At 40.2% G+C, this 27,002-nt stretch overlaps 1 protein-coding gene across 19 annotated transcripts in view; it reads left to right on the top strand.

Annotated features, from left to right (window-relative positions):
- Nucleotides 1–1,719: 1,719 nt before the first annotated feature.
- The window catches only part of robo2 (roundabout, axon guidance receptor, homolog 2 (Drosophila)), a 303,484-nt gene continuing 278,201 nt past the window's right edge, over nucleotides 1,720–27,002 (top strand). For 8 of the 19 annotated variants that reach the window (XM_033630694.2, XM_078166983.1, XM_033630693.2 and 5 more), the window contains exon 1: nucleotides 1,723–2,240. In XM_033630694.2, coding sequence (XP_033486585.1) covers nucleotides 2,117–2,240 — 124 coding nt within the window. In that variant the 5' untranslated portion in view covers nucleotides 1,723–2,116. Of the gene's footprint in view, nucleotides 2,241–27,002 lie in introns of all 19 variants that reach the window. The other 11 variants (XM_033630688.2, XM_033630692.2, XM_078166979.1 and 8 more) reach the window with 4 other exon arrangements.

Below are 27,002 nucleotides of genomic sequence, written 5' to 3' on the forward strand. Positions count from 1 at the left end.
CAATTATGAAAATCATATAATTTTGATGATGGCATAGTTCTTTTCCCTGTGTAGTATAGAGCTGATAAGTCGATTAATTCATTAGTAGATCAATGGAGTCATCAGCTATTCTGAAGGTTGCTGAATTGTTGATGTAAGATGTAATGCCTTTGGCTGTACTATATAATTGATAATAATGACTGTTGGCGATAAAAACTGATCTCACCTTGGGCAATGGGAAATGCAGTTTTCACCATTTTTGACTTTTTAACCAAACAGTTAATTTGCGCATCAATTAATAAAAAAGATAACCACTGGGTAAGTGGAGTAACGTGGTTAAATTTTTTTAGAATAACGGAACTGAACTTGTACAGCCGTTTACATGGAATGGTTCTGAGATCGCAAAACATTCTTATCCCAGGTCGTCAAATACTGACGCTTTCTCGTGCCTTTGGAATGTGATACCGAAGGCACCCTTTGACGTTGCAATGCACCCTTTAAAGTCTGTATGTGATAAACAGCTGTCCCCTGGGTGAAATTTGTTGTTAACAAGTGGTTACAGTTGTCAAACGGTTGTGGTTATGTTTAGACAACAAAACAACTCAACAAAATAGTTAGTTTTAGAAAAAACAAAATGTTTTGGATTAAAATAAGTACGTAATTTGACATAAATCCGCCACCTGAGCGATATCAGTACATGATGGGCACAAGTTACATAACGATATGATGAACTGCATTGACCTCACAATAAAACAGCACTGATTTTCCGTTAAAACAGCACATCCACCAGACCTCCATCCCTCCCGCCGACTCTACACTGACTTTCTCAGTTTTTATACTACATCAGTTGCTTTGAGCATCTAATAGTGCTGTGGATGGGTTTACAGTGGAGTTAGTTAAAAGCCCTGTGTGTCTCATAGAGATGCCAAAGGGTGCTTTCAGCTTTATAAAACACCAAGGGCTTTACAAAATGGGAATAAGAATGCGCTTGTGCCCCAAAACCATGACTGATCCCACTTTTATTTATTTATTTATTTTTAGCTCAAAATGCGACAATCAAATTTCAATGTAGACTATACGCACTCAGGTGTTGTATAAAGAAATATTTGTACTAGATATGCACTTTTGTTACTACGTTATATTTAAAATGATGAAGTTTCAATATATATTCCAAAAAAATCTTCACAATGATTTTTTTTGACTTTACCTTCACTGGTCCAGGAATGTTTTGTACACTTTTTCGACCATGAGCTGTCACAACAGAGGGGGGTGGGTCAAGAGACGAGAACCTCACAATTTCCTCACCAGAATGCTCCTTTTTGATCTCCTACTCTCTTTTCCCTGCCATCTCTTTCTCCTTCTCTCCATGCTCCATTGCCCCCAGTCAAGCCTGGCCCCTCACTTTGGCAAGGGTGATGCAATCTCTACGCAAATGTCGTCCTGATAAAGAGCATCTCTGCAAAGATGGATCTTGTCTTTCCTCTGCCCCCTTTGCTCACCTGATATTCCTACTTGCCTGTTTGTTGGTTTACACTACCAGACAGCCTCAGTCCAAGGCACCCCTGGAGGATTCTTTTTTGAGTGCAGAAGGTGGATTGCGCTACCACCTCTCGTCTCCTCCACGTTGTAAAGCTCTAAGCAAAAGACAGAGCACAGAGGAATGAATTCCCTCTGAAACCCAGAGTGAGGAGGGCAGGAAATAATTCAGCAGCAGCTCCAGCAGCATCGGCATCAACAGCGGTGGCAGCAGTGAGCGTGAGAGAGACGGAGAGAGAGGGAGTGTGTAAGTGTGTGTGAGAGCTTGAGTGAGAGCGAGTTCCTATGCACTGTGCCGAGCGTAGCTGAGCCGTGCTGTCGCGTGGCAAGCTGTGTGTTCCCGTTTGGTTCCCGTGCGCTCTGGTGAGGCAGAGCTTACAGAAGAGGAGAGATGCGGCTTCACTCGGAGCTCCAGCATCAGTGAAGATCAGCACCCAGCTGGGGCATCACAGAGCAGCATGGTAGGACTAGAGACCCACTGCTGACACCAGCGTGACTGATGATGACAGCCCACGCGTGGGTTACCATGCGCCACAGCCGCGCTGCTCTAGGAGGAAACACAGCCATGTGAAAGTGACTCGGCTGCCAGCAACTCTTGGACATGTTTTCCAGGGCAAAGTCTGGATTTCTTTCTGTGTTTGAACTTGTTTTTTTTCTCTTGGTGCTGTCTGGCTGTCCCGAACTCACCTATCAGGCAAGGACTAAAGGCAGATGGAACAAGGGGGGTAAGTGATGATGGGCGACTATGATCTGTGCTTGTAAATTGGGGTTTGAGATGTTGTTGAGTTTTATCGTGGCAGCATGCCTTGAAATGAATTAAAGATTTGATGGACATTTTTAGGTGATCTTGGGTGGGACAGTGTCAGAATTTTAGATGACACATTCTCATCACTGCCTGACCTTGCCTTGAAACACATTTGGATTTGGATGTTTTGTGTCACCATATTTAGACTTGTGTTAAAGTCTGGACTTCTATATAATGTTCTCCCTCTGGCATACTTTTGTCTTTACAATTATGACTCACTGTGGCAGCTGAGGTGTGTTCAAAGGAAGTTGACCTGTTTTTCTTAGCATTGGAGGAAGTGATGACCAATTATGTCCGCTAAATGGTTTTGTCTAACTTTTCAAAGGTAGCCAATGTACAGCTGTCCAACAGTGAACACTTTAGGGCGTTTTTCATAGGTTTTTTCAGGTTTTCATCACACTTTTACTGTTGTGCTGCTATCTTTTAGTGATTTTTAACCCCCTCCACCTTTTACGCACATGTACTCACACACACACCCTGCCTTCTCTGTGTGGTAAAGTGTGTTGAGCAGAATCACATTTAACGATGCACCCTGGAATGTTTGGTTGGCAGGACATGCCACCAGTGTCTCAGAACTATGATATTTGGTTTAAAGACTTAGATCACCAGTCTTGAGGAGAGGTGTTAATAATTCATCTCAGCCCCTCCGTGGGAGCGGTCCTCTCGCCTCTCTTGTAGCATTTAATCCCCTTTGTCGGATTAAAGGAACCTCTAATCTTAGTGCTAGTTCTCAGTGAGAAGCCTGAAAGATGCTCTCTGCAGCCTATCGGCATTGTTAGCACCCGAGGCTCACGCTCAGTGGGACGTGTGTGTCTTCAAAGAGGCAGTGTCACCACCGTGATCTATTTAATGATTCCTTGCCACTTTGCTTTTGCTCTTGTTCTGCTTCACCCGTTCTCTACTTTACATTTTTTCAATTGCATCTCTTTTGCACCCTCCTTGTACCCTGTCCATGCACTTTTCACCGACATGCATCATTACCACTCAGAAGTTCTAACTTAATGACTTGGACCATGCACTCAGATTGATGTTACGCTCTCTCAACTATTGGATAATGAAAGGATTTCTCTTTTGATGTCCAGGTCTTCTCTTCCTTTAATAAGTTCATATGTGCATAAATTGTTCCAGGGAAATAGATTCTACAAATTCAGTCATTTCATTTTCCGTATTTTTTGCTGTCAGTGTAACAACAACCTATGATAGAAGGGAAATTTTCAGATAGAATGAGAGAGGGGAAGTTTTATTCTGCTAGAGCTTTCAGAAACAAGATGCATATTCAGTCCAATTTTTACATTACTTGAAATGATGGGTAAAATGTGTTCAAGGTTGAAATTTGATGTGTTTGGTGCAAATATGAACCAGCAATCTGTAAACCAAGGGTAAAAGCAGATACAGTATGAAATCCCAGCTATCACTGGCCTCTGGTGAAATGGAGGGCAGTGACCTCCCTCGGTGTAATTAGGCCATAGACTCCATTCCTATCTGTGCACAGACGAACAAATCATTCTACAGCCGTACTCTGAATTGTAACCTTGCTTGTTTAATTATGGTTTTGTGAAATTTTTTAGAAATACAATTTTTTTCCATAATTAAGATAAGATCTGTGCAGGGTTGACAAATGTTTACAGTGGCTCTGTCATTACCTATAGAAGGTATTGGGTGGGAATAGCTATTTAACATTTCATTTGAGCGCCTGCATCGTGACATTGGATTTCTCTCACCAGCAGTAATTTCCATTGACTGTAAATTGGCATCCATTTTCACATTTAACGTCATGATTTTCACGCTTGTGTCATTTGCAACAGCACCATGTTAGCTAAATTATCGATATTTTCTGTACTGTTACTATTTATAGAGCTGAAAAGACACTGGAGGTTTGAACACAGCATGCAGAGCTGTAAACCATCTTATTCACTCATTAGAAATAACATGGCTGAGCTTTCTTTTATTTTATGTAAGCTGTGTACTGAGAGACCAATAAAAACATGACTGTGTGACAAATCTGTGACTCAGTAATTGTAGGTTGTTAAAACTTTATCAAACTGTACAAAATGAGGGAGGTAAGTAAGTAGTAAGTAAATTTATTTATATAGCACTTCTCACAGAGAGGACCCACAAAGTGCTTCACAAGATAAAATACAAAAAATACAATAACAGAAACAATGCAAAATACACAAAAACAAATAAAAAGTAAAGTGCAGCGAAATACAGAGATGATACAATGGACAATTAATGGAACGCAAGCCTAAACAGATGTGTTTTTAACTGCTTTTTAAAAATGTCCACGGAAGAGGCCGCTCTCAGCTCATGAGGTAGCGCATTCCACCGTTTCGGTGCAACAACCTTAAAGGCTCTATTACCTTTCGTCTTTAATCTTGTGTGAGGGACAGTAAGTAGGTGGCCTTCAGCGGACCGCAGTGACCTGACAAGACAGTGAAAGGACACCAGATCCGTCAAGTATGCAGGTGCTTGACCATGGAGGGTTCTGTAAGTGATGGTTAGAATCTTGTGCTGGATCCTGAAATTAACAGGGAGCCAGTGCAGGGATGCCAGGACTGGGGTGATGTGAGTGAACAAAGGTCACCTAGTAGTTAAATAATCAGAGTTATGCAATATTTTTTTGCCAAAAATAAAACATGTACCCCTACTGCACTGATTTTCCAGAAACTTGAACCATGCACTGAATTGATTATCCACCCAAAATCAATCTTGGGAATGTCAAACACTTCCACCCTCTGTGGCACTGGAAAGTTTATATTTTGCACTGTCCTTCAATGAACACCAGGTCTGGTCAAGCTGAATTTATGTCAGTCATTATAGACTCCAATTGTGACAATTTGACCTGGTGGAAAAAATATCACAACGTCCAGAGAAATTTATCAAACCTCAACAGGCTGATTCTTGTGTTGTGCTGTTTAGGGCTGACCCAAAAAATTCGAAGCTTCGAAGCTTTGTTCGATGGCACGGGATTCAATTGTGAAAAATATTTTTCGAAGCTTCAGCGCTTTTTTTCCCGTTTTTTTGGGGGAGGCCTTAAACGCAACACTAACCCCCACCAGTCCGATACTGACAGCGAGCACACTCAGAGCTGGCAGACATGTCCAAGAGGTCATCAGATGTGTGGTTGCACTTTAAAATATGCCTCAACAACCCCCTGAAAGCAGAGTGCCAGATTTGCCAAAAGCAATTGGCATATCACAACTCAACAACAAATTTGGGAAATCACTTGAAAAACATAAGTAGTGACTAGTAGGTCTAATATGCATTTTCCAGTTCCACCGGTCCGCTCTGAGTCTGGTGTCAGAGGCACTTCTGATGCTCTGAGTTGCGCATCTGTTTGATTGTGTTGCAGTGTGCACCGAGGGTTTTAATTTAGTGTTCAATCAAAAGTTAAACACTACTTATCACCGACCATTAGTGTTTATTCGTTTGTGAATATTTTTATCTTAATTCTAGTGTTGGAAGAAACTACGTTTTCGCCATGATTTTTTTTTAACATGCTTACAGGGGATGAATGATACTTTTGCAGATTTTCAGCTAGCTTTGTATCATTACAATGTTGTGTATGTAACTGAGCAACATTAAACTTCCCTCCATCTTACTAGCAGCTCAAGTTTTTTGCTGGCTCTATGGCTGTTACTTGAAATAGAGATTGCACTCCCCTGTTTTTGAATGCCCACCACCACAGACACAAACCCTGCACTCATGCAGTGTGAGAATAATTGAAAAATTAGTTCCCCACTGGAAAAATCCACATTAACACCCCCTCAAGTTGTTACAGCATCTTGACGAGCTGACATCATATTATGCAGAAACATGACAGGCAAAAGTAAATGTTTGGTTGATGTTAAGAAACGTTTTATTAATTCACATGATGCATATTCACATGTAGTTTGTAATAAGATATTAGGTTTGTAACTGTTAGTTGTTCACATAGATTGACCCAGAAATAGTATGATAAGTTATTTGTCAGCATTAACCTTGATAACAAAAGTAAATCAATATTTTAATGGTTTTAGGTGGTGTAGTTGTGCAGAAACTTGTTTGGAACAAAATAACTTTGTAATATAAAGCTTCAAATTGTTTCACCATACTTTGGTAGCAAAAAGAATCTTCACTGGGACGTTAAATGCACTGAGCAATAAAATACAACAAATCTTTGTAGCGTCCATGGCTTTTCCACGTTATAATAAAAGCCCATGAACACACTGGAGGCTGAAGAACAACTTCCTTACTCAGGTAATAGGATCATTCAAGTACATGAGTGGAGCAAAAGAGCAAAGCGGATTGAGAGACCAGGTCTCAGGTCAAATGTTAAGCAGTGTTGATCCGATATAAACCAAGATTCTGTCACTGTGTTGTCTGTCTGTCAACTAAAATGTCTTCAGAAATATATATTCGCTTATCGTAATTCCAGATAGTTTGTTACCATCCAGCCACCATACAGTTTCCTGTGGCCGGGCTTGCATATGTCACCCACCAGCAGGAGCGTTTATTGGTATGGTGTGGTGCAGTACAAAGCAAAAGCCACAGCCCTTTTCCTCTGTTTTCTCTGTTCATGTAGCACCAGTTTCAAAAGTATTTGCATCTTTCTACTGTGTAGACAGCCCAGTTTTATGAAGAGACCATCCTTTCAGCAGTGAATTTCTTTAATGGTCGAGGCTGAAAACCAAACCAGTTCATATAAAAATACTAAGGGGCAATACAGAAATGAATGACATACTAAAAAGGTGTTTTCCCACTATGACCCCTGAGACGTCTAATCTCTTGGCATGCTATCATGTCACACAGTGGGACAGAGGAGAAGAAATAACATTTTATAAGATTGTATAGATAGGCTTCTTGTATATTTATGATTTTCTGGGACCAAACTGTGTTTCACTTTGACTTTGAGCCATCCTTGCACAGCCTGACGTACCCTGACTGTGGGTAGTCAGTGGATTAACACCAGGTGTACCAGTTGTGGTATGGTGAAGGTTGCGACAGAATATTATTTATTGTTATCCCATCTCTAGAGAGTGGAGCACTAGTTCTGAAGGTCTTGTGATCCAGAAACAACCCACTTACTTACTTTCTGTGCATGATGTCTGACGACGCCCAGAATCCAGAAAATTACTGTTCCTTTATTTTCTCATACCACCCTGCAGAGAGAGCCTCCATAACTAATATCACACAGGCGCCCAGATCAGGGGCAGCAGAGATTGAAGTAAGCCTGGCAATAGGGGGGAAATCCAATTGGATGTATTACGATCCCACCAAACTACAATAAATGGTAATGTGAAGACAGTACCAGGTGGAGAGAAGCCTGGCTGTGTACGCACAGAGCTCTGAAGACAAATGATATGTGAACGAGCCCAGGTTTGGAAACAGGGTCATTTTTTGCAATGTTCTCAACAACTGATTTACTAAACAGTGGCCTGCTGAGGCAGCCAGTGAAAGAGTAATGGTAAAGAGGAGTGACCAACACCTATTACAGAAATACTGCTCACATTCCTCTATCTCCCACAGCTGAGTGTATCTGACTGTCTGGGATGGGAGTGAGAGAGTATCAGATTTATAGAGCAGGAGAGGAGGGAAGGAATTAATATTACCACTTCCTACTCGCACAGGAATACTGGAGCCTGCTACAGATCAACAGCCCAAATTGCTTACTCCATCACTGCGTTTGCACATACTCCATTACAGCGCAATTAGTGAGTGCTATTCAGGGCTGCTCTGACCACGAGAAATAATAAAGCAAACATAAAGCGACATTTGTTCAGGTTGCTTTCATTCTAATTGAATTTGCAACTCTTATTACAAGTGATATAAATAATTCAAAAACAATATTTCAACCCAATTTAAATAGTGACCACCCTAATTTTGATAGACTTATATTGTTGAGCAGTAATGCCTTTAATTTGTACTCTCAAAGTAGGTGCTGAGACATCACTAAAAACAAGTCAAACATGGCGAGAAGCACAAGCAGTTGGATGATCATACAGGTTTTAAACAGACTCCAAGGCAGTAACACATTACACGTTACATGTTAAAGCATTAATAGTACTTTTTACCCTAATAGTTATAAGTTTACTTACTTTTGTTGTCAACCACCTACTGATTTGAAATCCAACAATCAACTACAGAGGCTGTCTGAGAGGCTGTCTGAAAGGCTGTCGCTACAGTGTATCAGCTCCACTGCCAAATATGGTCACTTATGGCTCAATAAAATCCACAATGGCAACATCCAAAATTTGAACTCGAGGCTTTAAAAAGGGGGTTGACAAATCAGTGGGTGAAGTCAAGGTAGCTACTTCCACTGTTTCTTACAGTCTGTGGTCGCAAAGCAGCAAGCTAACTCGTGAGATGGAAACACTTACATTCAGCAGCTGGAAATATTCCCTTTACCTTGAGTTTGTCTGGAGGACACATGGCAAGAGCATTGTGGTTCAACGTAGTGCTACTGAGAGTCTTTCCACTGAGAAAAACACAACCTAAAACCTCCTGAAAGTCTTTGGCTAACAACACCACATGAAGTCATCAAAGTTGAACCCTCCTCGGCTGTGGAGGATGGCTGAAGCCTTACACCAGCTGAACAGCAAAACTGGATTTTAATCGTGGACAGCTCCAGGCTACAAGCAACAATGAAGCTTGTGGCTGAATCTGTGGAGGTTGAAATGTTGTGTATCGCCACGATTGACTCTTCGTCTTTCAGACAGATCCTTGAGAAGATACCACTTGCAGGCAACAGAAGAGTCCCCTCCTTTCACACTTAAGCTGTCCTGTCAAATATAAAGGCAAAATGCCCCCCCCCCCCCCCCCCCCCCAAAAAAAAGTGTAACTTGTAACAAGTGATGAAATACCTATCACTGTCCACAGACTAACTTTTGGTTGTTTTTTATGCACACCATTTTCCTGTGCAATAAGGGGTTACTTCTTACATTACATGTGTGCTCACTTTCACTTTTACATTTCAATTAAGTAGATAATATGGCTAAACCGTTGTCTTACTGGCTGCTCGTGGTTGTTGCCCAGATAGACTTGTTGAGCAATGTTGCAGCATTTTTAGCAACTGAGACTGAGACCCAAGTTTAAATAAACTGTAAAAATGTTTTTAAGCTTGATATTCATAGCTGGTATCGCCACTGCTGTGTATGCATACTATTATTCTGTCATGTTTTTACCTAATTTGATCAGTGTCTTAGCAGCTTTTTCTCAATTTAGCCTTTTATTTATTTATTTCTGCCGCTAGGGTAAAGATTTTGATGTAGTGTTTTACAAGCCAGTCTTCTCTTTATGTAGAATTACTATTAATGGATATCATCCCCAACCCTCCGACATGCCACTCATGCCCTGTCCTAGCAAGAAGGCAGAACTGGCTGCGGGGATAGAAATATTATACAAACTAATGGGGGGAAAATTAGGCACCAGCCTGACAGAAAAATTAAATCACTGTCATTACTTTCAATTAATATGTTTTGACTTGTGTCTTGGGGCAGGGAACACAGTGATGGCTGTCACAGAGCAAGGGGAAAATCACTCACTATCTGTTCCTGTGACGTTTTGCTGACATACTGTGACTCGGTTTGGTTTCACTCGTTAGAACTGAGACAATCGTTTTTAGCATCCCATGTATGCTAATGTAAAAATGTAGGCCGCATTTTCAGTTCTGCCAAACACATGACTTTTTATAAACAAAATGTTTACAAGACAGCCAGCAAATACATCTATAATGAAGTAGAGTTTGCTCCCTCATAATTACTCAATCATGACGGAAAAGAAAAAGGCTGGAGAGGCAGAAAATGTGCCTGCTGTTTCCTCGTTCAATCCAATTAGATCATTAAGCTGTATGCCACTGCTAGTTGAGAAGAATCAGTTTCTCGAATGTACTTCTCTTAATTCTGTTCGCCTACGCCTTGTTAGAGATAAATGTAAAGTGTACAAGCTGAAAAGTGTGGGCGAGATTACAGATACAGTGGTAACAGGATTGAGTCAACAGTAGGTATATGTTAATGCTGCCCAATTTAGAGAATCAGGGGCTGTTATCACATCAAATACAGTGCTAAGAAAATGTGTGACTTTGCTACAGCATTGCTTTGTCTTACTATAAGGAATAAAAACAAAATCATAATATGCAACATATATCTATGTTAAAGAGACACATGCATACAAATGTTGGGAATTCTGAAAGCATAATCGCCATAGCATTAACATATCATTAAGTATTCCTCTAAACAATATATATTTCTTATATTTCTAGATAGTAGGCAGCAGTTTACTGGTGGTGTTGGTTTGTGACTCATCCAATCATAATAGAACACTGGGGTTAAAGTCCTTTTCACAGCAGACATTTTGATGTGCCATAAGAAAAGCACATTAATTGCTGTGTTCTTGTGTCCCAGTAAGCTGTGACAGTGAGCCAGCACACACAATATGAAGACCCTGAAACTGAAGCAGCTAAATGGAATTCAGATATCATTTCTTTTTTTGTTTACACCTGTGCTTTTCCGACTGTGACATGTCAAAAGCTTTCATGGACAAGGATAACACACCAATTGGTTGCTCTTAGGTCTCCGAACTACGGCTCTCTATGTCTGTTTGAATAACCTCACATCAAATTATTGTGTAACCCTTGAGCTCTGAATGGTGCTTGTCTTACCCCTCTTTTTATTGATGTTACCATTTTGAAGGTCAGTTCAGCACAATAACTCTGAGCACAACAATGTTCAATTGGCAACACAAGGTCTCCTGAGTTCATAAAAGCTGTAGTTTTGCTGTGTGTTTTTTTTTTTTTTTTTAAATTTCACCTAAAACAGTGGACAAACAAGGACAAGGCCTGGGTATCAGTACTCAATACCTTCAAGGTATCGGCTGAAGTAACCCTCTGCCAAGCATTATCAAACTTCTCTATTCAAACAATACCTGCATTCAGTCCTTTTTGTGCCCAGATCTAGAAAAAATAACATTTGTATAGTTGTACTTTCAGTCAGTCACTGCAAGCATTCTTCTATTTAATGCGATTGGTCCGCTACCACAGCTAAAACCCATACAGTCCGTCAAATACACAAATACAATGTGCTCAACTTCACCACAGAGTTGGCACTTAAGCATGTTGAGATGCCAAATGTTTGAAAGCACGGCTGTACTACACACCTGTGGCATCTGATAAAAATAAATGCAGTAAATGCGGAAGGATTATATCAATTGAAGTAATAGCACAGGTATTTTACTTTTCTAAATGACCCCCAGCCCTGTGGATAAATGAGAAAAATCACTCTTAGAAATGCGGAAGTTGATTTTACTCGTCAGGTTGAAATTGAACTATAAAGCCTCAATTTGTTTACCTTCCATGATCTTCACTAATTCCAATGTAAAGTTTGTTTTAAAGCCAGACAACCTAAGGGTAACTTAATGTAAATAACTGCCATACGGATCATTAAACAAGGTGAGTCACAAAATGTAAAATCACTTTACAACTTAGTTTCTTTAAGTCTTCAAAAGTCTGTAATTCCTATTCCTATTACAACATGGTCTATAAAATATTATTTGTTAGTTATCAGTAATAATATTTGCATTATTTGTTAAAACTCATTTTACCTTTGATAGTTCTCAATGATAACAATAATAACAAGTCAACACTATTATCAGGTTAAATAATCTTGGTATTATACAGCTAAATATATAAATAACTTCTAACACCTAGCTTTCCTAATCTTCCTAATTAGGGATTTATCATAAGGCTAAAAAAAAGTTAATCTGAAGAAAGATTAGTTATTGTGGGCAATTACAGGCTGAGGCAGTGAAATAACTGATTCAGTAAATTGGTAAAGTGCCATCACTGGGTATTGCCCTTCCTTCTCCTCACCACTCCAGCCCCCAGCCCACTTGCCATACAGCACAGCTTAATTGCCACATTCCAGTCACACGTCCTGTAATGAAGCTGATTTCTAATTGCAGCGGAAATTAGACTTTACAATAACAGTGTTTTATGGGTGAATTTCAGACTGTAAATATGACAACTTAATGTGATGTATTGAAGTGGGTGCGTTTTACTGCCCAGGACCCTTTCACCCTGTCATTCCCCGACTTGGCTGCAACCAAGTTAGGAATATCCGCTTGTTCACATGTGAAGATGCTCCACGTATAATAATGTATGCATGGGTGCTTTACCGTGCTCCTTATCTTTTCCTCTTGATTCTCTTTTTCATTTGCTCACTAGAGATGATGATGGTGGTCATGCTGATGATGAGGATGGGATACAAGTTTTGTTGTTTAAATTTTTCATGTAAATATTTGTAATGCAGCAGAAGGACAGAGGTAGACTACAGAGGAGAGTGTGTAAAGCTTCTTCCCGAACTTTCTATCCAAGGCATTTGCTTTTTGGGAAATCTTTATTATTTCCTTGGAAATGTCAGCAGCTAAAGATAGAGTAACATCACCAAGTCTCTGCCCAATTGAATTTTTCTGCTGTTGCCAGGAAGATGACGCTGTCATGGTCAGAAATGGCAATCCTTCACAAAGCATGTCAGCAGACAGAACTATATCTCAGTGAGCTTTTTTTTTTTTTTTTTTTTTAATCTGTGACTCTCCGCCTCACTCTTAGTCACTTTCTTTTGATATACCTCCTTACCTCTCTTTGCTCTCTGCAATAAAACTTTAAAGAGATAAGAAGCTTTTTTCTATTTCAGGGTCACCATTAGCCTGAATAATGCATTGACAAGAGAAGAGCAGTTTGAGTTCTATGGAGGATAGAAGCACAGCCTTCAATTAAATTATACATCATTATCACAGCTGGCAAGCCTTGTGCGACGGTACCCTCTCCATCCTCCTCTAAATGTTCCATGTTACTGTCTTGTCCAATATTGTGTGTCAAGCAACAGCCTCTTCCTGTGCCAGCACAGAGCTGGGATGCAGATAAGGCCGTCTGTGCTGGATGGAGGTGCACATTAAAAAACAGGAACAGTCTAATGCAGGGATATGGCTTAAAGGAAAATACTGGCATTATTCGGACTTCCTGTCATTAAGTGAGATTGTCCCTGTCTTTTATAGACAATGGCTTATAGTTTGACAGCGTTAAACTGATGCAAACGCTCAATAAAAACCACAGCACTATGCTTTGGTCAGATGATAACATACAGTAATCTCCCATTTAAGTTTTATTCTCCAAGGCATACTCCATGTGCACATATGCACACCAAGTTTGTTATACACAAGAATAACCTCCAGTGATAACAAATCATCAGGGAACGCAGCAGTATAGTTCTTTAAAGAAGCTGTAGGCAGTGTGTTAGGTCAGATGTAGGTCCATGGAAAGTAAAGGGGACTACATTTTGCCTCTCGCCCATGCAGTAGTAAATATGTCCAACCAGATGCTGAATGTCATTTTGAACCCCAGGAGATGCAGCAAGAAGCTCTGGCTTTGTGGGAAATATGTCAGTGCAGCATTTATATGAAGCGAGGGATTTTCACTGCCAGATTAGGGTGTCCACAAAGGCCCCCCTTACATTTTGCATTAGCATGCACCTTATCCAGATCTCCTCTCTTGCCCTCACAAAGATGTCACCAAAATGGCAAAAAAAATTAAAAAGTGTCTTCTGGGTACAGTCTAGTGCTGTTAAGTAAAATGAAGTTGTACTTTCTTCTTTAACTTAACATAGCGTAATCATGTATGGTATGGTATGGAAGAAAGTTAGGACTGATGATCAGGCATACAGTGCACATGACTCTAACGCTGTGGACTAAAACATTTGGTAAAATGTTTTTGGTGAAATATTGAACAGTAAAATTATGACCATATAATCAGTTTTTAATCATTAATGTTAGCCCATCATTTTCTGTGCTTTCATGATGATATTTGTGGTTAAGCTCTTTCATGTTGTAGATGTAAACATCATAAGTTGTTTTTTTAGACTTTGTTTTAGGTCGAAGCTGACGAGTCAACAGGCAAGTTGGGCGTACACAGTTCAGCAGGGGTACAAACACACAGACTCCTGGGCCACATATTAGATAAAGTGTATTTGTAGCAGCTAAACTTAAAGTAGGACTGAAACATTTGGAATTAATTTCCTTTTCTTTTTGCTTTTGAAATAGTCATCAAAGTAATTATACTGATGACTAATTATGTTGTCATCCTTTTTGTTCATTTCAAAGTAATAAGAATTGTTCCACCCAGACAGTGATGAGGAAATGAATTGGTTAGAGGTGTTGGGTTTTGGTTTTAGGTGATTAAGCTTTTATCTCGTGATCAAAAGGGGCTGTCATTCATTACATTTCAATAAAATGTAAATTGCTGTTCTACTTATTTCAGGATGGAAAAGATATTTCTGATATAAGTCGGTCTATAACTTTTTGTGAAAGCAAAGAAAGAAGTGCCATCATAACAATGTGCACTCTAATGCAGAGCTGCCTGAAGCAGTGGTAATGTGAAGAAGACACTGTCGAGAAACAGAACTGTTGGGATATAACTGCTGCTCTACTTGGAGAAGAACTGAAAGCTGGAGTTGAGAAGGACATTCTCAAGTGTGTTATTACCTGCCCTATATTAGTGCTGCATTATTAACATTGTCCTTAGCCCACTAGTTAATTAACCCCAAAGACCTTAATTTACTGACGAATAATGCATAACAATGGATTAACTTCCTGTTCTCATTACCGAGATTGATTGATTAAAATCACAGCTGCTTTATCGGTCATGTTTAAATATGACCATATTATCAGCGAGTTGCCATTATTGAGTTACCACCAGCAGTGAACTCCAGCAGCCCAATTTTCCGTTTTTCTCAAGTATGCCTGTCCCTCACGCTTAAAGAGCAGATGCATGAAGTAGTTTCATGAGCCCCTTTTACACTGCTTCTTCAAGGTGGGAATTTGACACTGGTATTCTGCCTTCCCGTTCTGTATAAATGGTACGGACTCAGAATGGGGGGACAGAGTTGTCTTGCCTTGAAGGCAGCATCAGAGGTGTTAACAGTGCTGAAATAAGCTCTGTATTACAGGGACAGCCAGTCCAACAGGTTCATGGGCAGCATGGGTGTGAATTTTGACGATTTGTTATGCGTGCAATCCATCACAGGAGATTTAAGAATTAGCTAGTAGAAGTTAGCAGCTAGCTCAAAGAAGAAGAACAGTCTCAGAAAATGTGTGCAAATTGGGAAAACATAGAGGTTTTGGAGCTCCTTACCCCCTGAACAGAGGATGAGATCAGCGGCCATACAATAGGCACAGTAAATTATTGTTACTGCCATGTTAATACTATTGTTATTGTTTAGAAAGGGTTGCTGACGTATAATTTATCTGTCACAATAGAGGTTGACGCTGTTTTACATGTCATTTCCATCACGCCTCTTTTTCTTCCATGATGACGGCATGCTGTCTGAAGTCACATACTTGAGCAGACTAATGCTGCTGTTTGATTATGTTTAAAATCCAAAGGCGGCAGAAAGAAGGGACTTTGTAGCTGCCATATAGCATGATATCTTTGTGAAAGGGGCTATGAACATGAGTTGCAGTGGGGTCGCCAGAATTTTTTCTGAGGGGTGGCCAAATGGGGCCACTGAAAATCTTGGGGTGGCACACCAAAATCAAAAACCATAAATGGAGTTTGCTCATGCCGTTGAATTATATACCACATGGTTAGTAGAGATGATTGCCTTGGGTTTTGCAGTTTTACAACATACTACCATCCTTGCGCCAGTTTAAAAAAATGAGCATGCCACAGCCTCTTAAAGACAGTTTATCAGCCTTGAATGATTTTGGCCAGTGGCCAGAGGGGGGACCGGCAATTTTATGGCCATGGGGGCACCACTGGTGAGTTGCTGCTTCAAGTCAGACCTACCGGTAATTCCAGATTTGTTAATTAATTGTATTCACAGAGCTTCATGTCTTGTAGCGGCCTATTTGTTGAATAAACATGCAGAAAATCTTTTGAAACCATAAGCTTGGATCTTAAGGGAAAAGTAGACCTGGGAATATTTGCTTATAGGGGATCTATAATGCTTTTCCATATTTTGTATCTTATACAGTGGTGGGTAGAGTACTGAAAATCTAGTACTCCCATTAAAAAAGATGCAATTAAAATTGAAAATGACCCTTTGACTACTCAAATAAAAGTTAAAAAGTACCTGGTTAATAAATTACTCAAAGAACAAAATTATGTTCTGGCAGGCCAACAAAATAATGAAAAGAACAGGACTTGAGCAGGTCGGCTAATCAAACAAATAAGATCTCTTTCTCTCTTCCCCTCTCTTCCTTGTTATAACATGAAAGATTAACATTGCACATTCAAAATTAAGACGGCTACCGTTAGCTAGCCAACTACATTTTTACTTACAGTATGTGCAACTTACTTAAATACATGGTTTTCCCCAGTAAGATGCAGCTGTTATGGAAGCCAAGGACAAAATACGATGGACAGATCTCATTTTAGCCTCATCTCCCACAGGGGATGAAGAGGAGTCTTTAAGTTAGTAAGTGGTTAATGTTGGTGACATGATTTGTTGCGGAATTTTGACTCCTCATAGTTAACATAAAGATAACGTCGGCTCACTCACTGTGAATGCAAATGTAACTTAACTTTAATGTTAAAATCAAACAGTTAGCTAATTGGTAATGTTAACATTGATACTAGCAATCTTACCTCACTGATTTGGGTTGAATTCAAAATCTGGAGGCTCTGTGCTCATGCGTGTGTGCAGCCAGTTTCATTTTCATCAATGTTTATTGTAACGTTAGCAGCGTGTTTTTCTTGACCCACTAGGCTACTATAGTTTTTGCTGGATTTCTTTATATGGTCATGGTTGGGTTTAGGAGTTTTATTAGTTATTGGTGATTTTTCACCGTAAAAAGTGTTGCTCTTCTCCATAAGTCATTACGCAGCAACTATGACGGAACAGACAGACATATGGAAGACCCAGAAAGGCATGACTTATCAGGGAGGACTGGGCTTTTCTGGAAGGGAGTGCTTAAATTAGGTGAAAAGGTCTTAAAGGCAGCTGCAAGTCTAACATTCATCAGCTAGAGAAACAATGTTGTGCGACTTTACAAATACAGAAAGAGCTGGGAAAAAGGCATCAGTCGTTTCTGTGGTCAGACTATGTAGAGGTGAGAGATGGTTTTATTTAAACTCCTGAAAAAACAACTTTTGCACTGTAGACACGTCTTGTCAAAAAGTGTAATGGTGAATGGCAGGTTGGGTGAAAGAGAGTCCTTCATCATGTTCGTCACAGTAACAAACCCAACTGTTTGGGCTTATACTCAGCTGTTACGCCATATAAATTTCAATTACAAAAACAAGGGATTGTATAATAAACACCTGCTTGTGAGTGTGACCATGATATTCCCTGTGAGCGCTGTGCCCCTGTGACTGGCAGTGCTGCTTTGCAGGTTGTCGTTGTAAAGTCATATTTAGTGCAGCATTATGCCTCTGTGCACTTTTGTGTTGCTGGATTAGGGTGTTTATTGTCCAATTTATCATGCTCAGTTTGGCTGCCATGAAAAATATCTCCCTATCTCTGAATATGTAATGGCTCTGCTTTGCAAATACAGCGAGAAGAATATTAACAAGTGGTCTCCGCAATCTTCCAGCTGATGCCCCGCAAAGGTTCAAGAGCACGATTTCCTGCTGAGACCAAAATAACTTGTAGAATATTAACCTAAAGGCAATGAGCTTAATACAAAGTCAGTCTCAGGATATTGCTTTACCTGACAAGGATAATTTTCTCCTTAAGTCTATAAAATATATGAAATGAGAAAATGTTGAATCACTGTGAACTTCAATCTGCGGTTTCATGTGTCGTAACTATTCCTGCAGAGGTGTCTCACCTTTGCGTTCTGTCATAATGGGTGCCCATGATGCAATGGCAGTATGAAGTGATATAAGGCCATGGATGCTTTGAAAGATGAGATGGAAGTCTGCACACTGAGGCTGGATTAAGAGTTTAATGACTGGTAAAATTGTGGCATTTCGTCCAAGGTGACCCCTGTGGAGAGATGATCATGCTAAAGCTAGATGAAAAGTGAAGGTAATCCTTTCTTCCTCATTTCCAGATAGCTGTCACAAGCACAGGCTTTGTCACCAAGGCCCAAGGCATGTAATTACACTTTTATTGGCTTTAGAAAGACTGCATCATTCATTTAAAGAATAATCTCACTTGTGAGCACAAGCCACGGTACAGATAGATCATACCTGCATGAAAGCCTCTTGTTCTGACTTGCTGTGGTCTAATGGACTTTTACAAATCTAGGTTTGATGCATTGTTAATAGTGTGTTGGGCGTTAATACCTGAGTGTTATCCAGAAGTCATCCCTCTCTCCTCTTCAGTTGGGCGTTTTGTGAGCTGAAGAGCAAGGCCATATGAGTGTGACAGCAGCAGCATGCGAGTGTCTGGGTCTACTGCCAACCAGCCTTGACACCATTAGCTGTGGTGACACATTAAGGTTCTGTTTGCCTTGTAATTTGTTTTGTCTGTCAATTTGATGGATGTCTTGTTTGCCGGCACTTCCTCACACATTGGAAAATGGTGGCTCGAGGACATTGTTAAACGAACTTCAAAAAGGGAAGCAGACGGCATTTGTTTTCTCCAAACAGGTTTTTTGTGTTAATGGGTGTGTGCAACATTGTCTTGACTCCGTGCCACGCCAGACACTGGATAATTAAAGGTGAAAAGCTAATTTGAGGAGAAAGGCAGGGTAAGTCCAGACGTATAGAGATCTAAGTGACATTCTTGTGAGTACATTTCAAGGCTCATATCAGTGTGAAAATCATGTCTTGCCTGCCCCTCCTGTGTAGAGAAACAGTTTGTGCTAAGGTCCAAAACCATCATAATGTCATTTTCATCTGCTCTTTCATCCTGTAAATGAATGCTGGTGCCCAGTACATTAATTCTACCACTAAGTAGCCACCACTAAATCCATTGCAAATTCTTTGTTCGCACTATTGACCTCACCTCTGTGACTGAGCAACACTGCAATATCCATATAACTGCAGTTTAGCACACTTGAGGAAGTGTAGAGGGGGTGACAAAGAATGGCTTCACCTGTTTCTGCTCAGATGACAGGTCAGGCAACCGACAGCACAGGACTGTTGAAAATTGCCTTTGCCTGACCGCTTGCCTCCAGCTGTGCAGTGTGTGAAGCCATCAGAGCCCTCTACCCAGACCACTCAGCTGAGGAAACGTTACTGCTACACCACCAGCTCAGCTTAATGAACCACCTCACCATTACCTACATGTAATGCCCAAGAAGGTGTGAGAATCAACAGTACAGACCCACACGTTGCCACAAAACATTGCGTGCTTCATCTGTTAAAGATGATTACATTTGGTCATGAGGACGTAGGTGACTTTTATGTAAATGTTTCCTACAGCTTTTTTCAGACATGACAGGAGAGTGATGTTTGCCACCTGACTCACATAGTCAGCGGTGTCACGGTTTTGGAACAGCGGTACTTGAAAAGTAAGGACATCAAGAAAGTGGAGTGTTGTCACCTCTTTCAAAGGCTGCATCAGTGATGGATTTTAAAATATATTTTTTGTTGAATATTAAATTAATGATGTGCAAGAGAAGCTTGTCACTGCTTTTCACAATGAAACCTTGATTCACTGTCGTCATTAGAGAAATCTGCTCCTTCTTTTAAAATGTCCAACAGCATACACTGAATTCCTATATGCTCAGGTGTAAAGTGTTTTGATGGGTATTTATAACAGTAGTAATAATCACTATATACAGTTTATAGGGAGGAAGGGCCAGTCTAATTATTGTTGTGGTTACACATAGGGAAGTGAAGTTAAGGAAACTATATGGTTAGTTGTGCTTTAATTTCTTATTTATTGTCAGAACTTGACAAACACTTGCCAGACAGTAAAATATTTCACAGATCTGAGGTGGATTCAATAAATTTATTGTCAAATTAATGTCATTTAACAACTAATAGACAAAAAAAAAGTTAATTCTGGTTAGCACCATGTCAAACCCTTTGTACAGTTTAAAACATTTTTTAAGTTTAAGTTTTTAAGTTTTTAAGTTCAGTCATGTTATTTCATTTTATGTCAATGAAATAGCTGCAGTCAGTCATGTTAACTTGCTGACTTACCATTGGCATTAGGTGAGTCGACTACCCATAGGCTACAGCTACTGTAGCTAACATTATTTGGCAAATTCTTTCATTGGGTAGCACAGCGCTGTTATTTGTGGTCAAGACAATCATACTAAAAATAACTTTATGAGCATGTTGAATGTTGTTGTAGTTATAACATTACCATGTGCATTACCCTGGTGGCTGGTCTCATCCTCTTAAACTACTACTACTACTACTACTGATGGCGGGTGGCAACGAGCATTTAAGGTGCATTACTGCCCCCCTCTATGGGTTTATAGGTGATTTAATTATATTGAAGATTTCTTGAGGAGTTAATTATATCTCTATGGAGGAAAATTATTTGCTGACTGTATAAGAAAGATGGACAACATGAAAGTAAAGCCAAAATAATCTCAATTGCCCCCTGGTGGCTGACTGCAATATAGGTCATAAACTACCCTCCATGTTAGCCAATGGAAATTGGCCAAACTAAAAGATCAAAGTGCACATCAAATAAATTGTATATTCAATTGGTCATTTTTGTTAAAAGTTTAAATTAGTTATTTGATGCTTTGTTAAGGGGGTTTCAAGTCATGATTGACAGCTGTGTGTGCCAATCAGTGTGCTCGCGATCAATAGCACTGCTTGCGATTGGTATTAGGAACTTGTTACCGTGGAGATCGCTACCACACAGACGTTGGCTCCACATGAAGTCACAGATTAAACACGTTGTGCATCTTTATATCCAGTCATTGGTACAACCAAGTATGGTAAATATGAGGATCCATCATCCTTAAAAACTTGATGATGGAGGAGGGATTTTTTTTTTTTTTTTTTAAATATTTTAGCTAATTTTGCCTCAAAGTCTGGAAAATACAGATGACAATGCAGAATATAGTCAGGTAGCCATCTCCAACTCATAGTATTATTAGACAGAGCTAGGGAACAGTGTGTGGAGGGATATCAGGTGCCACTATACTGTTTTGTTCTGTCAGCTCCAGTTGACAGTGTGAGAAAGCAGAGACGATGGAGGAAAGCTTACTCAGTCTCAAAACTTGACTGAAGTAAGTAAGCCCTGTGTGTCATTGCTCTTGACTCTTTCCTCCCGGTGCTTTCATTTGTTATAACAGACCTTGAAATTTGAGAGTGTGTGTGTGTGTGTGTGAAGAGCAGTGTAAGACTGTAACAGACATATCACAGTCTCAAAACCATGGCTTTCTCTCCATGTTTTTTCACATGTGGAGAAGATAATATGTTACAGCTGAATCTTTTCACCACTCTAATCCGTGGAGCAGGGGATGAAATCTTATTCAGGGATCAGCACCAGTGCATCACTGCCATGATAGCGACAACATGCAACTCTGCAAGCTCTTTTTAAGAGCATTAGAGCCTAGGAATGAATCAGTCAGCAAAAACACCTCTTGGCTCAATTTCTTTCAATTAGAACAGAATCAGCCACGATGCTGCAGTCCTACAGTATGTTACTAAATTGGTCATGTCTTAATCTCTCCATTCATTCACATTATCAACCATACCAGCCATAAAATAGTTCTGTTACTGTACATTAAATATGGATGCCTACTTGCATTGCCATAGCAAAATATTTGAGACAGAGAGCCTTGGATTATTCAAATACAAAAGCTTGGTGAATGAGCTTTGCTTTTGTATGTGTTTGTTTCTTTTTCTGTCCTTTTGAATCTGAAGCCAAGCTTGTCTCAGTAGGATATGCAAATTTAGAAGAAGAATGGCTGTCTGGCTCCCCGAGAAGCTCTTATCCTTTACTGTAGCTTCAATACTGAATAGAGCTGGAAGATTTTAATGTGCTATAAGGTGCTGTTTGGACAAACTCCTGCATTTGTGTGATGGAATAAATGTTTGTTTGCTGTCTGAGGAACATAACCGGACCCTTTGGTAGAGATTAAAGTGTTTGTGTTCCTCTGTTCTGTCGTTGATGGTGTGAATAACTTTGTCTTGTCTATAAATAGCCATTTGTAATCCAGCACTCTGTCAACACTCTTATTGTCATCTTATTTTAGGTCCTGACAAGCTAGTCTTAGTTTGAATAACACCTGCTCATACAAAAGAAAGGAGGGCACCTCACTTCATATCGTGCGGAATCATTGGAGGCTGAACTTGCTGCTCTGCTACACTTGCATAGCAAATAAGGGTCTCCAAGGAGTCATGAAAAGCTGGTGGAGAGTGTCACTGCTTATAAACAGAGCTCAGGAGAGGTGTTACGCTGCAAAGAGTCGAGACGCAAAACTGCAGAGCTGCAATTTGACAAGCAGGTTCAATCTCGGTGTTACTCAAGTGCCTGCTGACTGTGATTGTTCGCCACACATACTGTTCACCTCAAAATCTCTAATGGTCCCACTTTTGCTGCTAATAATGCTTGAAATGTTTCCAGCTTCAGTTATTCAGTTTGTCGATACCGTCAAAATCTTTTTGTGCAGTCAACATGCGTTTGTGATTAAGAAGACGCCATTAGCATATTGGAGCACTGTTCCAGTTAATGAAGATAATTTCATCCATGCCCACACATGCCCCAAATCTGTGCTCGGTGGCAGCCTACAGTAACAGCTGAGAGGATAGACTTTGACTCAAACAGATGAATGAGCAGATGTGAGTTGACAGTTTGCGACCACAGGTGAATCTCATGATGGGGATATTATGAAAAGGCAACCTACTTACACCCCAGAATCATAATAGTGCTTCATTTCATAAAAAAGTGATGCTTTATTCTGATATGTTTATTCTACTTATATGCGAAAATATTATTTTTTATTAGAATGTCATTATTTTCCTCTCTAGTTATTTCAACTTTATTGATATAATAAGCCATAATTTGAATGTTAACCTTAAAATTTACCACCTTTATGAAGGTAGGAATTGACCTGTCACTTTAAAGAAAAATTAATGAATATCTCAGCCTCACTGTTAATCTCTGCACATGGTGGTTGTCCAGCAGATACAGGAGTGCATATTCATCATACCAGTGTTGTAGCTGTGCATCTACTGTGGCTTAAACTAACTACAGATTTCCAAACAGATGGTAACAGAGTGTCTTATTGTGGTAGATGAGGCCCAAATGTTCTCTACCCACTTAGCTGTACTGTAAGATGGCTGAAATGGTGAAGGTGTGGTGCGACTGTAAATAGGCCATCACGATCACATATGAATATTTTATTGTATGTGCTGTAATGGGTTACTTCAGTGAGCCTCGGGGGAGAACATTTTTTGAACTGGACTTCCTGGTACACAGCAACCATTGCTACTTTTACCCCTCGTAAATAATCCTGCATTATTCTCTCAACCCCATGGTTATATAACTGTGGATAATAGCTACCATCAATTAGAATGTTTGTGCCATTAGTACATGGATTTTACTGTCTCTTATTTTGTTTTTGCTCTTTTATTCTTCCTAGTCCTGAATTGTGTCTCTGTTACCACATTTCAAAAATAAGTTGTGGATTTACAGTTGCAACAATAGCATTAACACATTTGGGATGCCATTTCTGTCAGGCACGAATCCATTTGTTTGCTGTTGAACAAGTTGGACAGTTGCTGTGTGTTTGCATTTGTACTTGTCCGGTCATTTTTTGGTGCCAAAGGATCCTGCTTTTGCACGGTTGGGTGGAGCAGCAGTGTTTGTACTGGTTGCATCAGGAAATTGTACTTCTGCCCGCTAGGTTTAATGCCTCTGGTCACCTGATTTATAAAAAATAGTTAACCACATCCATGTGCTCTTCCCTCCAGAGTCTGTGGTTGATGTTGCACTGAGTCTCAGGTAATTAAAGGGCTGAGTGGCCTACCCGTTATTGCCGCATATACTATCTTTGAGCACAAGGACATAAAAGTCCTCAAGGCGAACACTGGAACAGTTCACAGGTACTCATCTTTACAGTTACTGAAATAACAGAAAATGTCAGTACATTTTGCATGTAGTATATCGTTAGTAGTTAACACACTATCTGAATAGGACATTTGGAGAGAAAGAAAGAAAGACCACCTTTTGTTGGGAAATTCGCATTTCCCTCACAAAACTTCAGTTGGCTTAAGCCCCCGACTCAGTAAAACCAGACAAGAGGCAGAGGGGGCGGTTTTATACTCAACCTCGTCCCATTGGGATGACGTGCTGTCTTTGTTATCTTATACCCAACATCAAACTCCTGATCCCAATCATAGCCTTTTTTTTTATCTGTCCATGCTCTGAGAGCACACTACTCCCCACGTCACCCCAACTGCTCCAGCGCTGCTCCTCAGATTAGAGAACTCGCCAGCTCTCAGCTTTATCTACCACTGTTCCCAACCAAACAAAATTGGCTCCAGAGGGGAGTGGGAAGGAGAATCACTACGAGACGAGACAGGCTGGCTTTATCTTAATCAGCAGCAGACATTAAAAAGTTACACAGAATTAGTTTTTTCTCGCTCCTCTCTGACTAGGGTCATTAGGGTTAACACTGTGAAGAAGGGATTGGGTGTAGGAGAGATTTGTCTCAGTGTGTTCTGACTTGAAGTACAAGGCTTCAAGGACAGTTGTGAATTGAATACACCTGGTAAAACATGGTGGGATAAGCATGAAAAGAATCAATACAAGCTTAACAGCAGTTTCTGTTTTGGTTCGGCTGTCAAGGGGCTCCTGACAAATGCCCACAGTACAATCAGTTCTGTTTCGTTATTATCAAATGTCAGTTTAATAACTTGGAAAGTTTGCTTTAGTCATATCCTCACTGCAGATTGTGTGGGTGAACAAGGCTTTGTTCTGAAATGTGTCAACATCTTTTAACATTCAGTCTTGTGCCGAACACAAATATTCCTTTTATTTTCTCGGCATTTTGCTAATGCAGTACATAAAACCTCATCCTATCCACAGTAACCAATGGCAAAAGAGATACAGTAAATAAAAGTGCATGGGGCATGTTAAGCTTGTTGGAGTTGTGGAAAATGTGGATAGAATCAGTAATAGTAATATCACTAATGATGTACACATCCGATTGACTGGTTCGGTTCGTCCATATTCATGCTATTTTTAACCCCATTCACACCTGATAATAACATAATGTGTAGCTGGACATTTTATCTGTATAATGAAAAATGCATGTTAACGCAGATATAAATGCATGCAGAATGCAGTGTTCACACTATGAAGTGATCTTGATCTTGTGAATTAGGGTTGGGTAACTTTCACATTTGAAGCAGTGCTGGGCCCAGTACCTGAAATCCAGTACCAGTACCCAATGGGTAATTTTTTGGTACTTAACTTCTTCTGTATTAACATAAATTAAGCCTAATTTTTGAACGAGTTGCAAGGTAATGGTCAATGGACCTGCATTTGTATAGCGCCTTTCTAGTTGTCTGACCACTCAAAGCACTTTTTACACTATGAGTCACATTCACCCATTCACACACACATTCATACACTGGTAGCCGAGGCTACCATACAAGGTGCCACCTAGTGCTACTCAGTTTTAACACACTCACACACCGATAGAACAGCCATCGGGAGCAATTTGGGTGTCAGTATCTTGCTCAACATGCAGACTGGAGGAGCTGGGGATCGAACTGCTGATCTTTCGATTGGTGGACAACCTGCTCTACCTCTGAGCCACAGCTGCCCTGCAAGGGTGGCATAGTGGACTAAAAAGCAGTTCTGCTCCTCTGCTCTTTTTTCTAATCACACATAGAGCTAACCTTCTGTCTCTGTCCGACTGTTTTCTCGTGTTTGCATGCGTCTGTGTGTGTATTTTTGTCTGCTCGTCTAGCAGTGATAATAGGTTATTACTAAAATAATACGATAAAAGAAGATAGACAAGACGCTGCGCCGAAACTATCACCACAGTTTGGCATTCGGGCTCCCTAGGAAGCTGAAGGACACGGCCAGCTTCCCGGCTTCAGGGTGCTTCCGCCTCCTGTTTGAAGTTGAACCCGTCAGCTGGTCAGCAGTTGCCGGCCTCCAAGCTCAGTAACTGGCTTTGGGGCACTTCGCGGCACATCTGCCTCTCGTATAAACCCGGCATTCTCACTCAGATGTGCTCTCAGGTCCAAACTTTATACACAACCCTAAGGTAAATGTAAACTGTACAGTTAATCAAGAATAACAATCTGCCTAACAAGTTGAACGGTCAGCTAGCCCTGCATTTTCCTGCTTTTTCAAAAAAATACGTCAAAAAACTACTGGCAGTAACTAAGATATCTCATTTAAAGTTAAATTTAAGTTGGTAAGATTAGATGGTGGCCGTCTAAGTAGCAAGGAGGAAACATGTTGCTTAATAGCAGGAAATGGTTTCACTGCCCTTGACCTGGGACCACTAAATCCACCAGCTCCATCTACCTAATCTGCATAATGAGATCCAATCATAATGCAGTCAGAATTGCGATAACGAGAGCAATTATTAATATCGAGACCCATGTAGAGACCCATGATCTGATGTCATTGTTGAGATAAAGCACCCAAAACACATTTTATTACCGGGGGGGAAAGGGGTCTATTATTCATCATACATTTTCCAGTCTGTCAGAAACATAGTAAGCAAGCTAGTATTTTGCTTATGTTGAAATAATATTGCAAATCAGATGTCACTTTATCATAAAAGGTTTGTAAATGGGTATGTGTCTTAACAGTGCATTAAA

This window comes from Epinephelus lanceolatus, chromosome 4 (genome assembly GCF_041903045.1).
Source record: "Epinephelus lanceolatus isolate andai-2023 chromosome 4, ASM4190304v1, whole genome shotgun sequence".
Lineage (NCBI taxonomy): Eukaryota > Metazoa > Chordata > Actinopteri > Perciformes > Serranidae > Epinephelus > Epinephelus lanceolatus.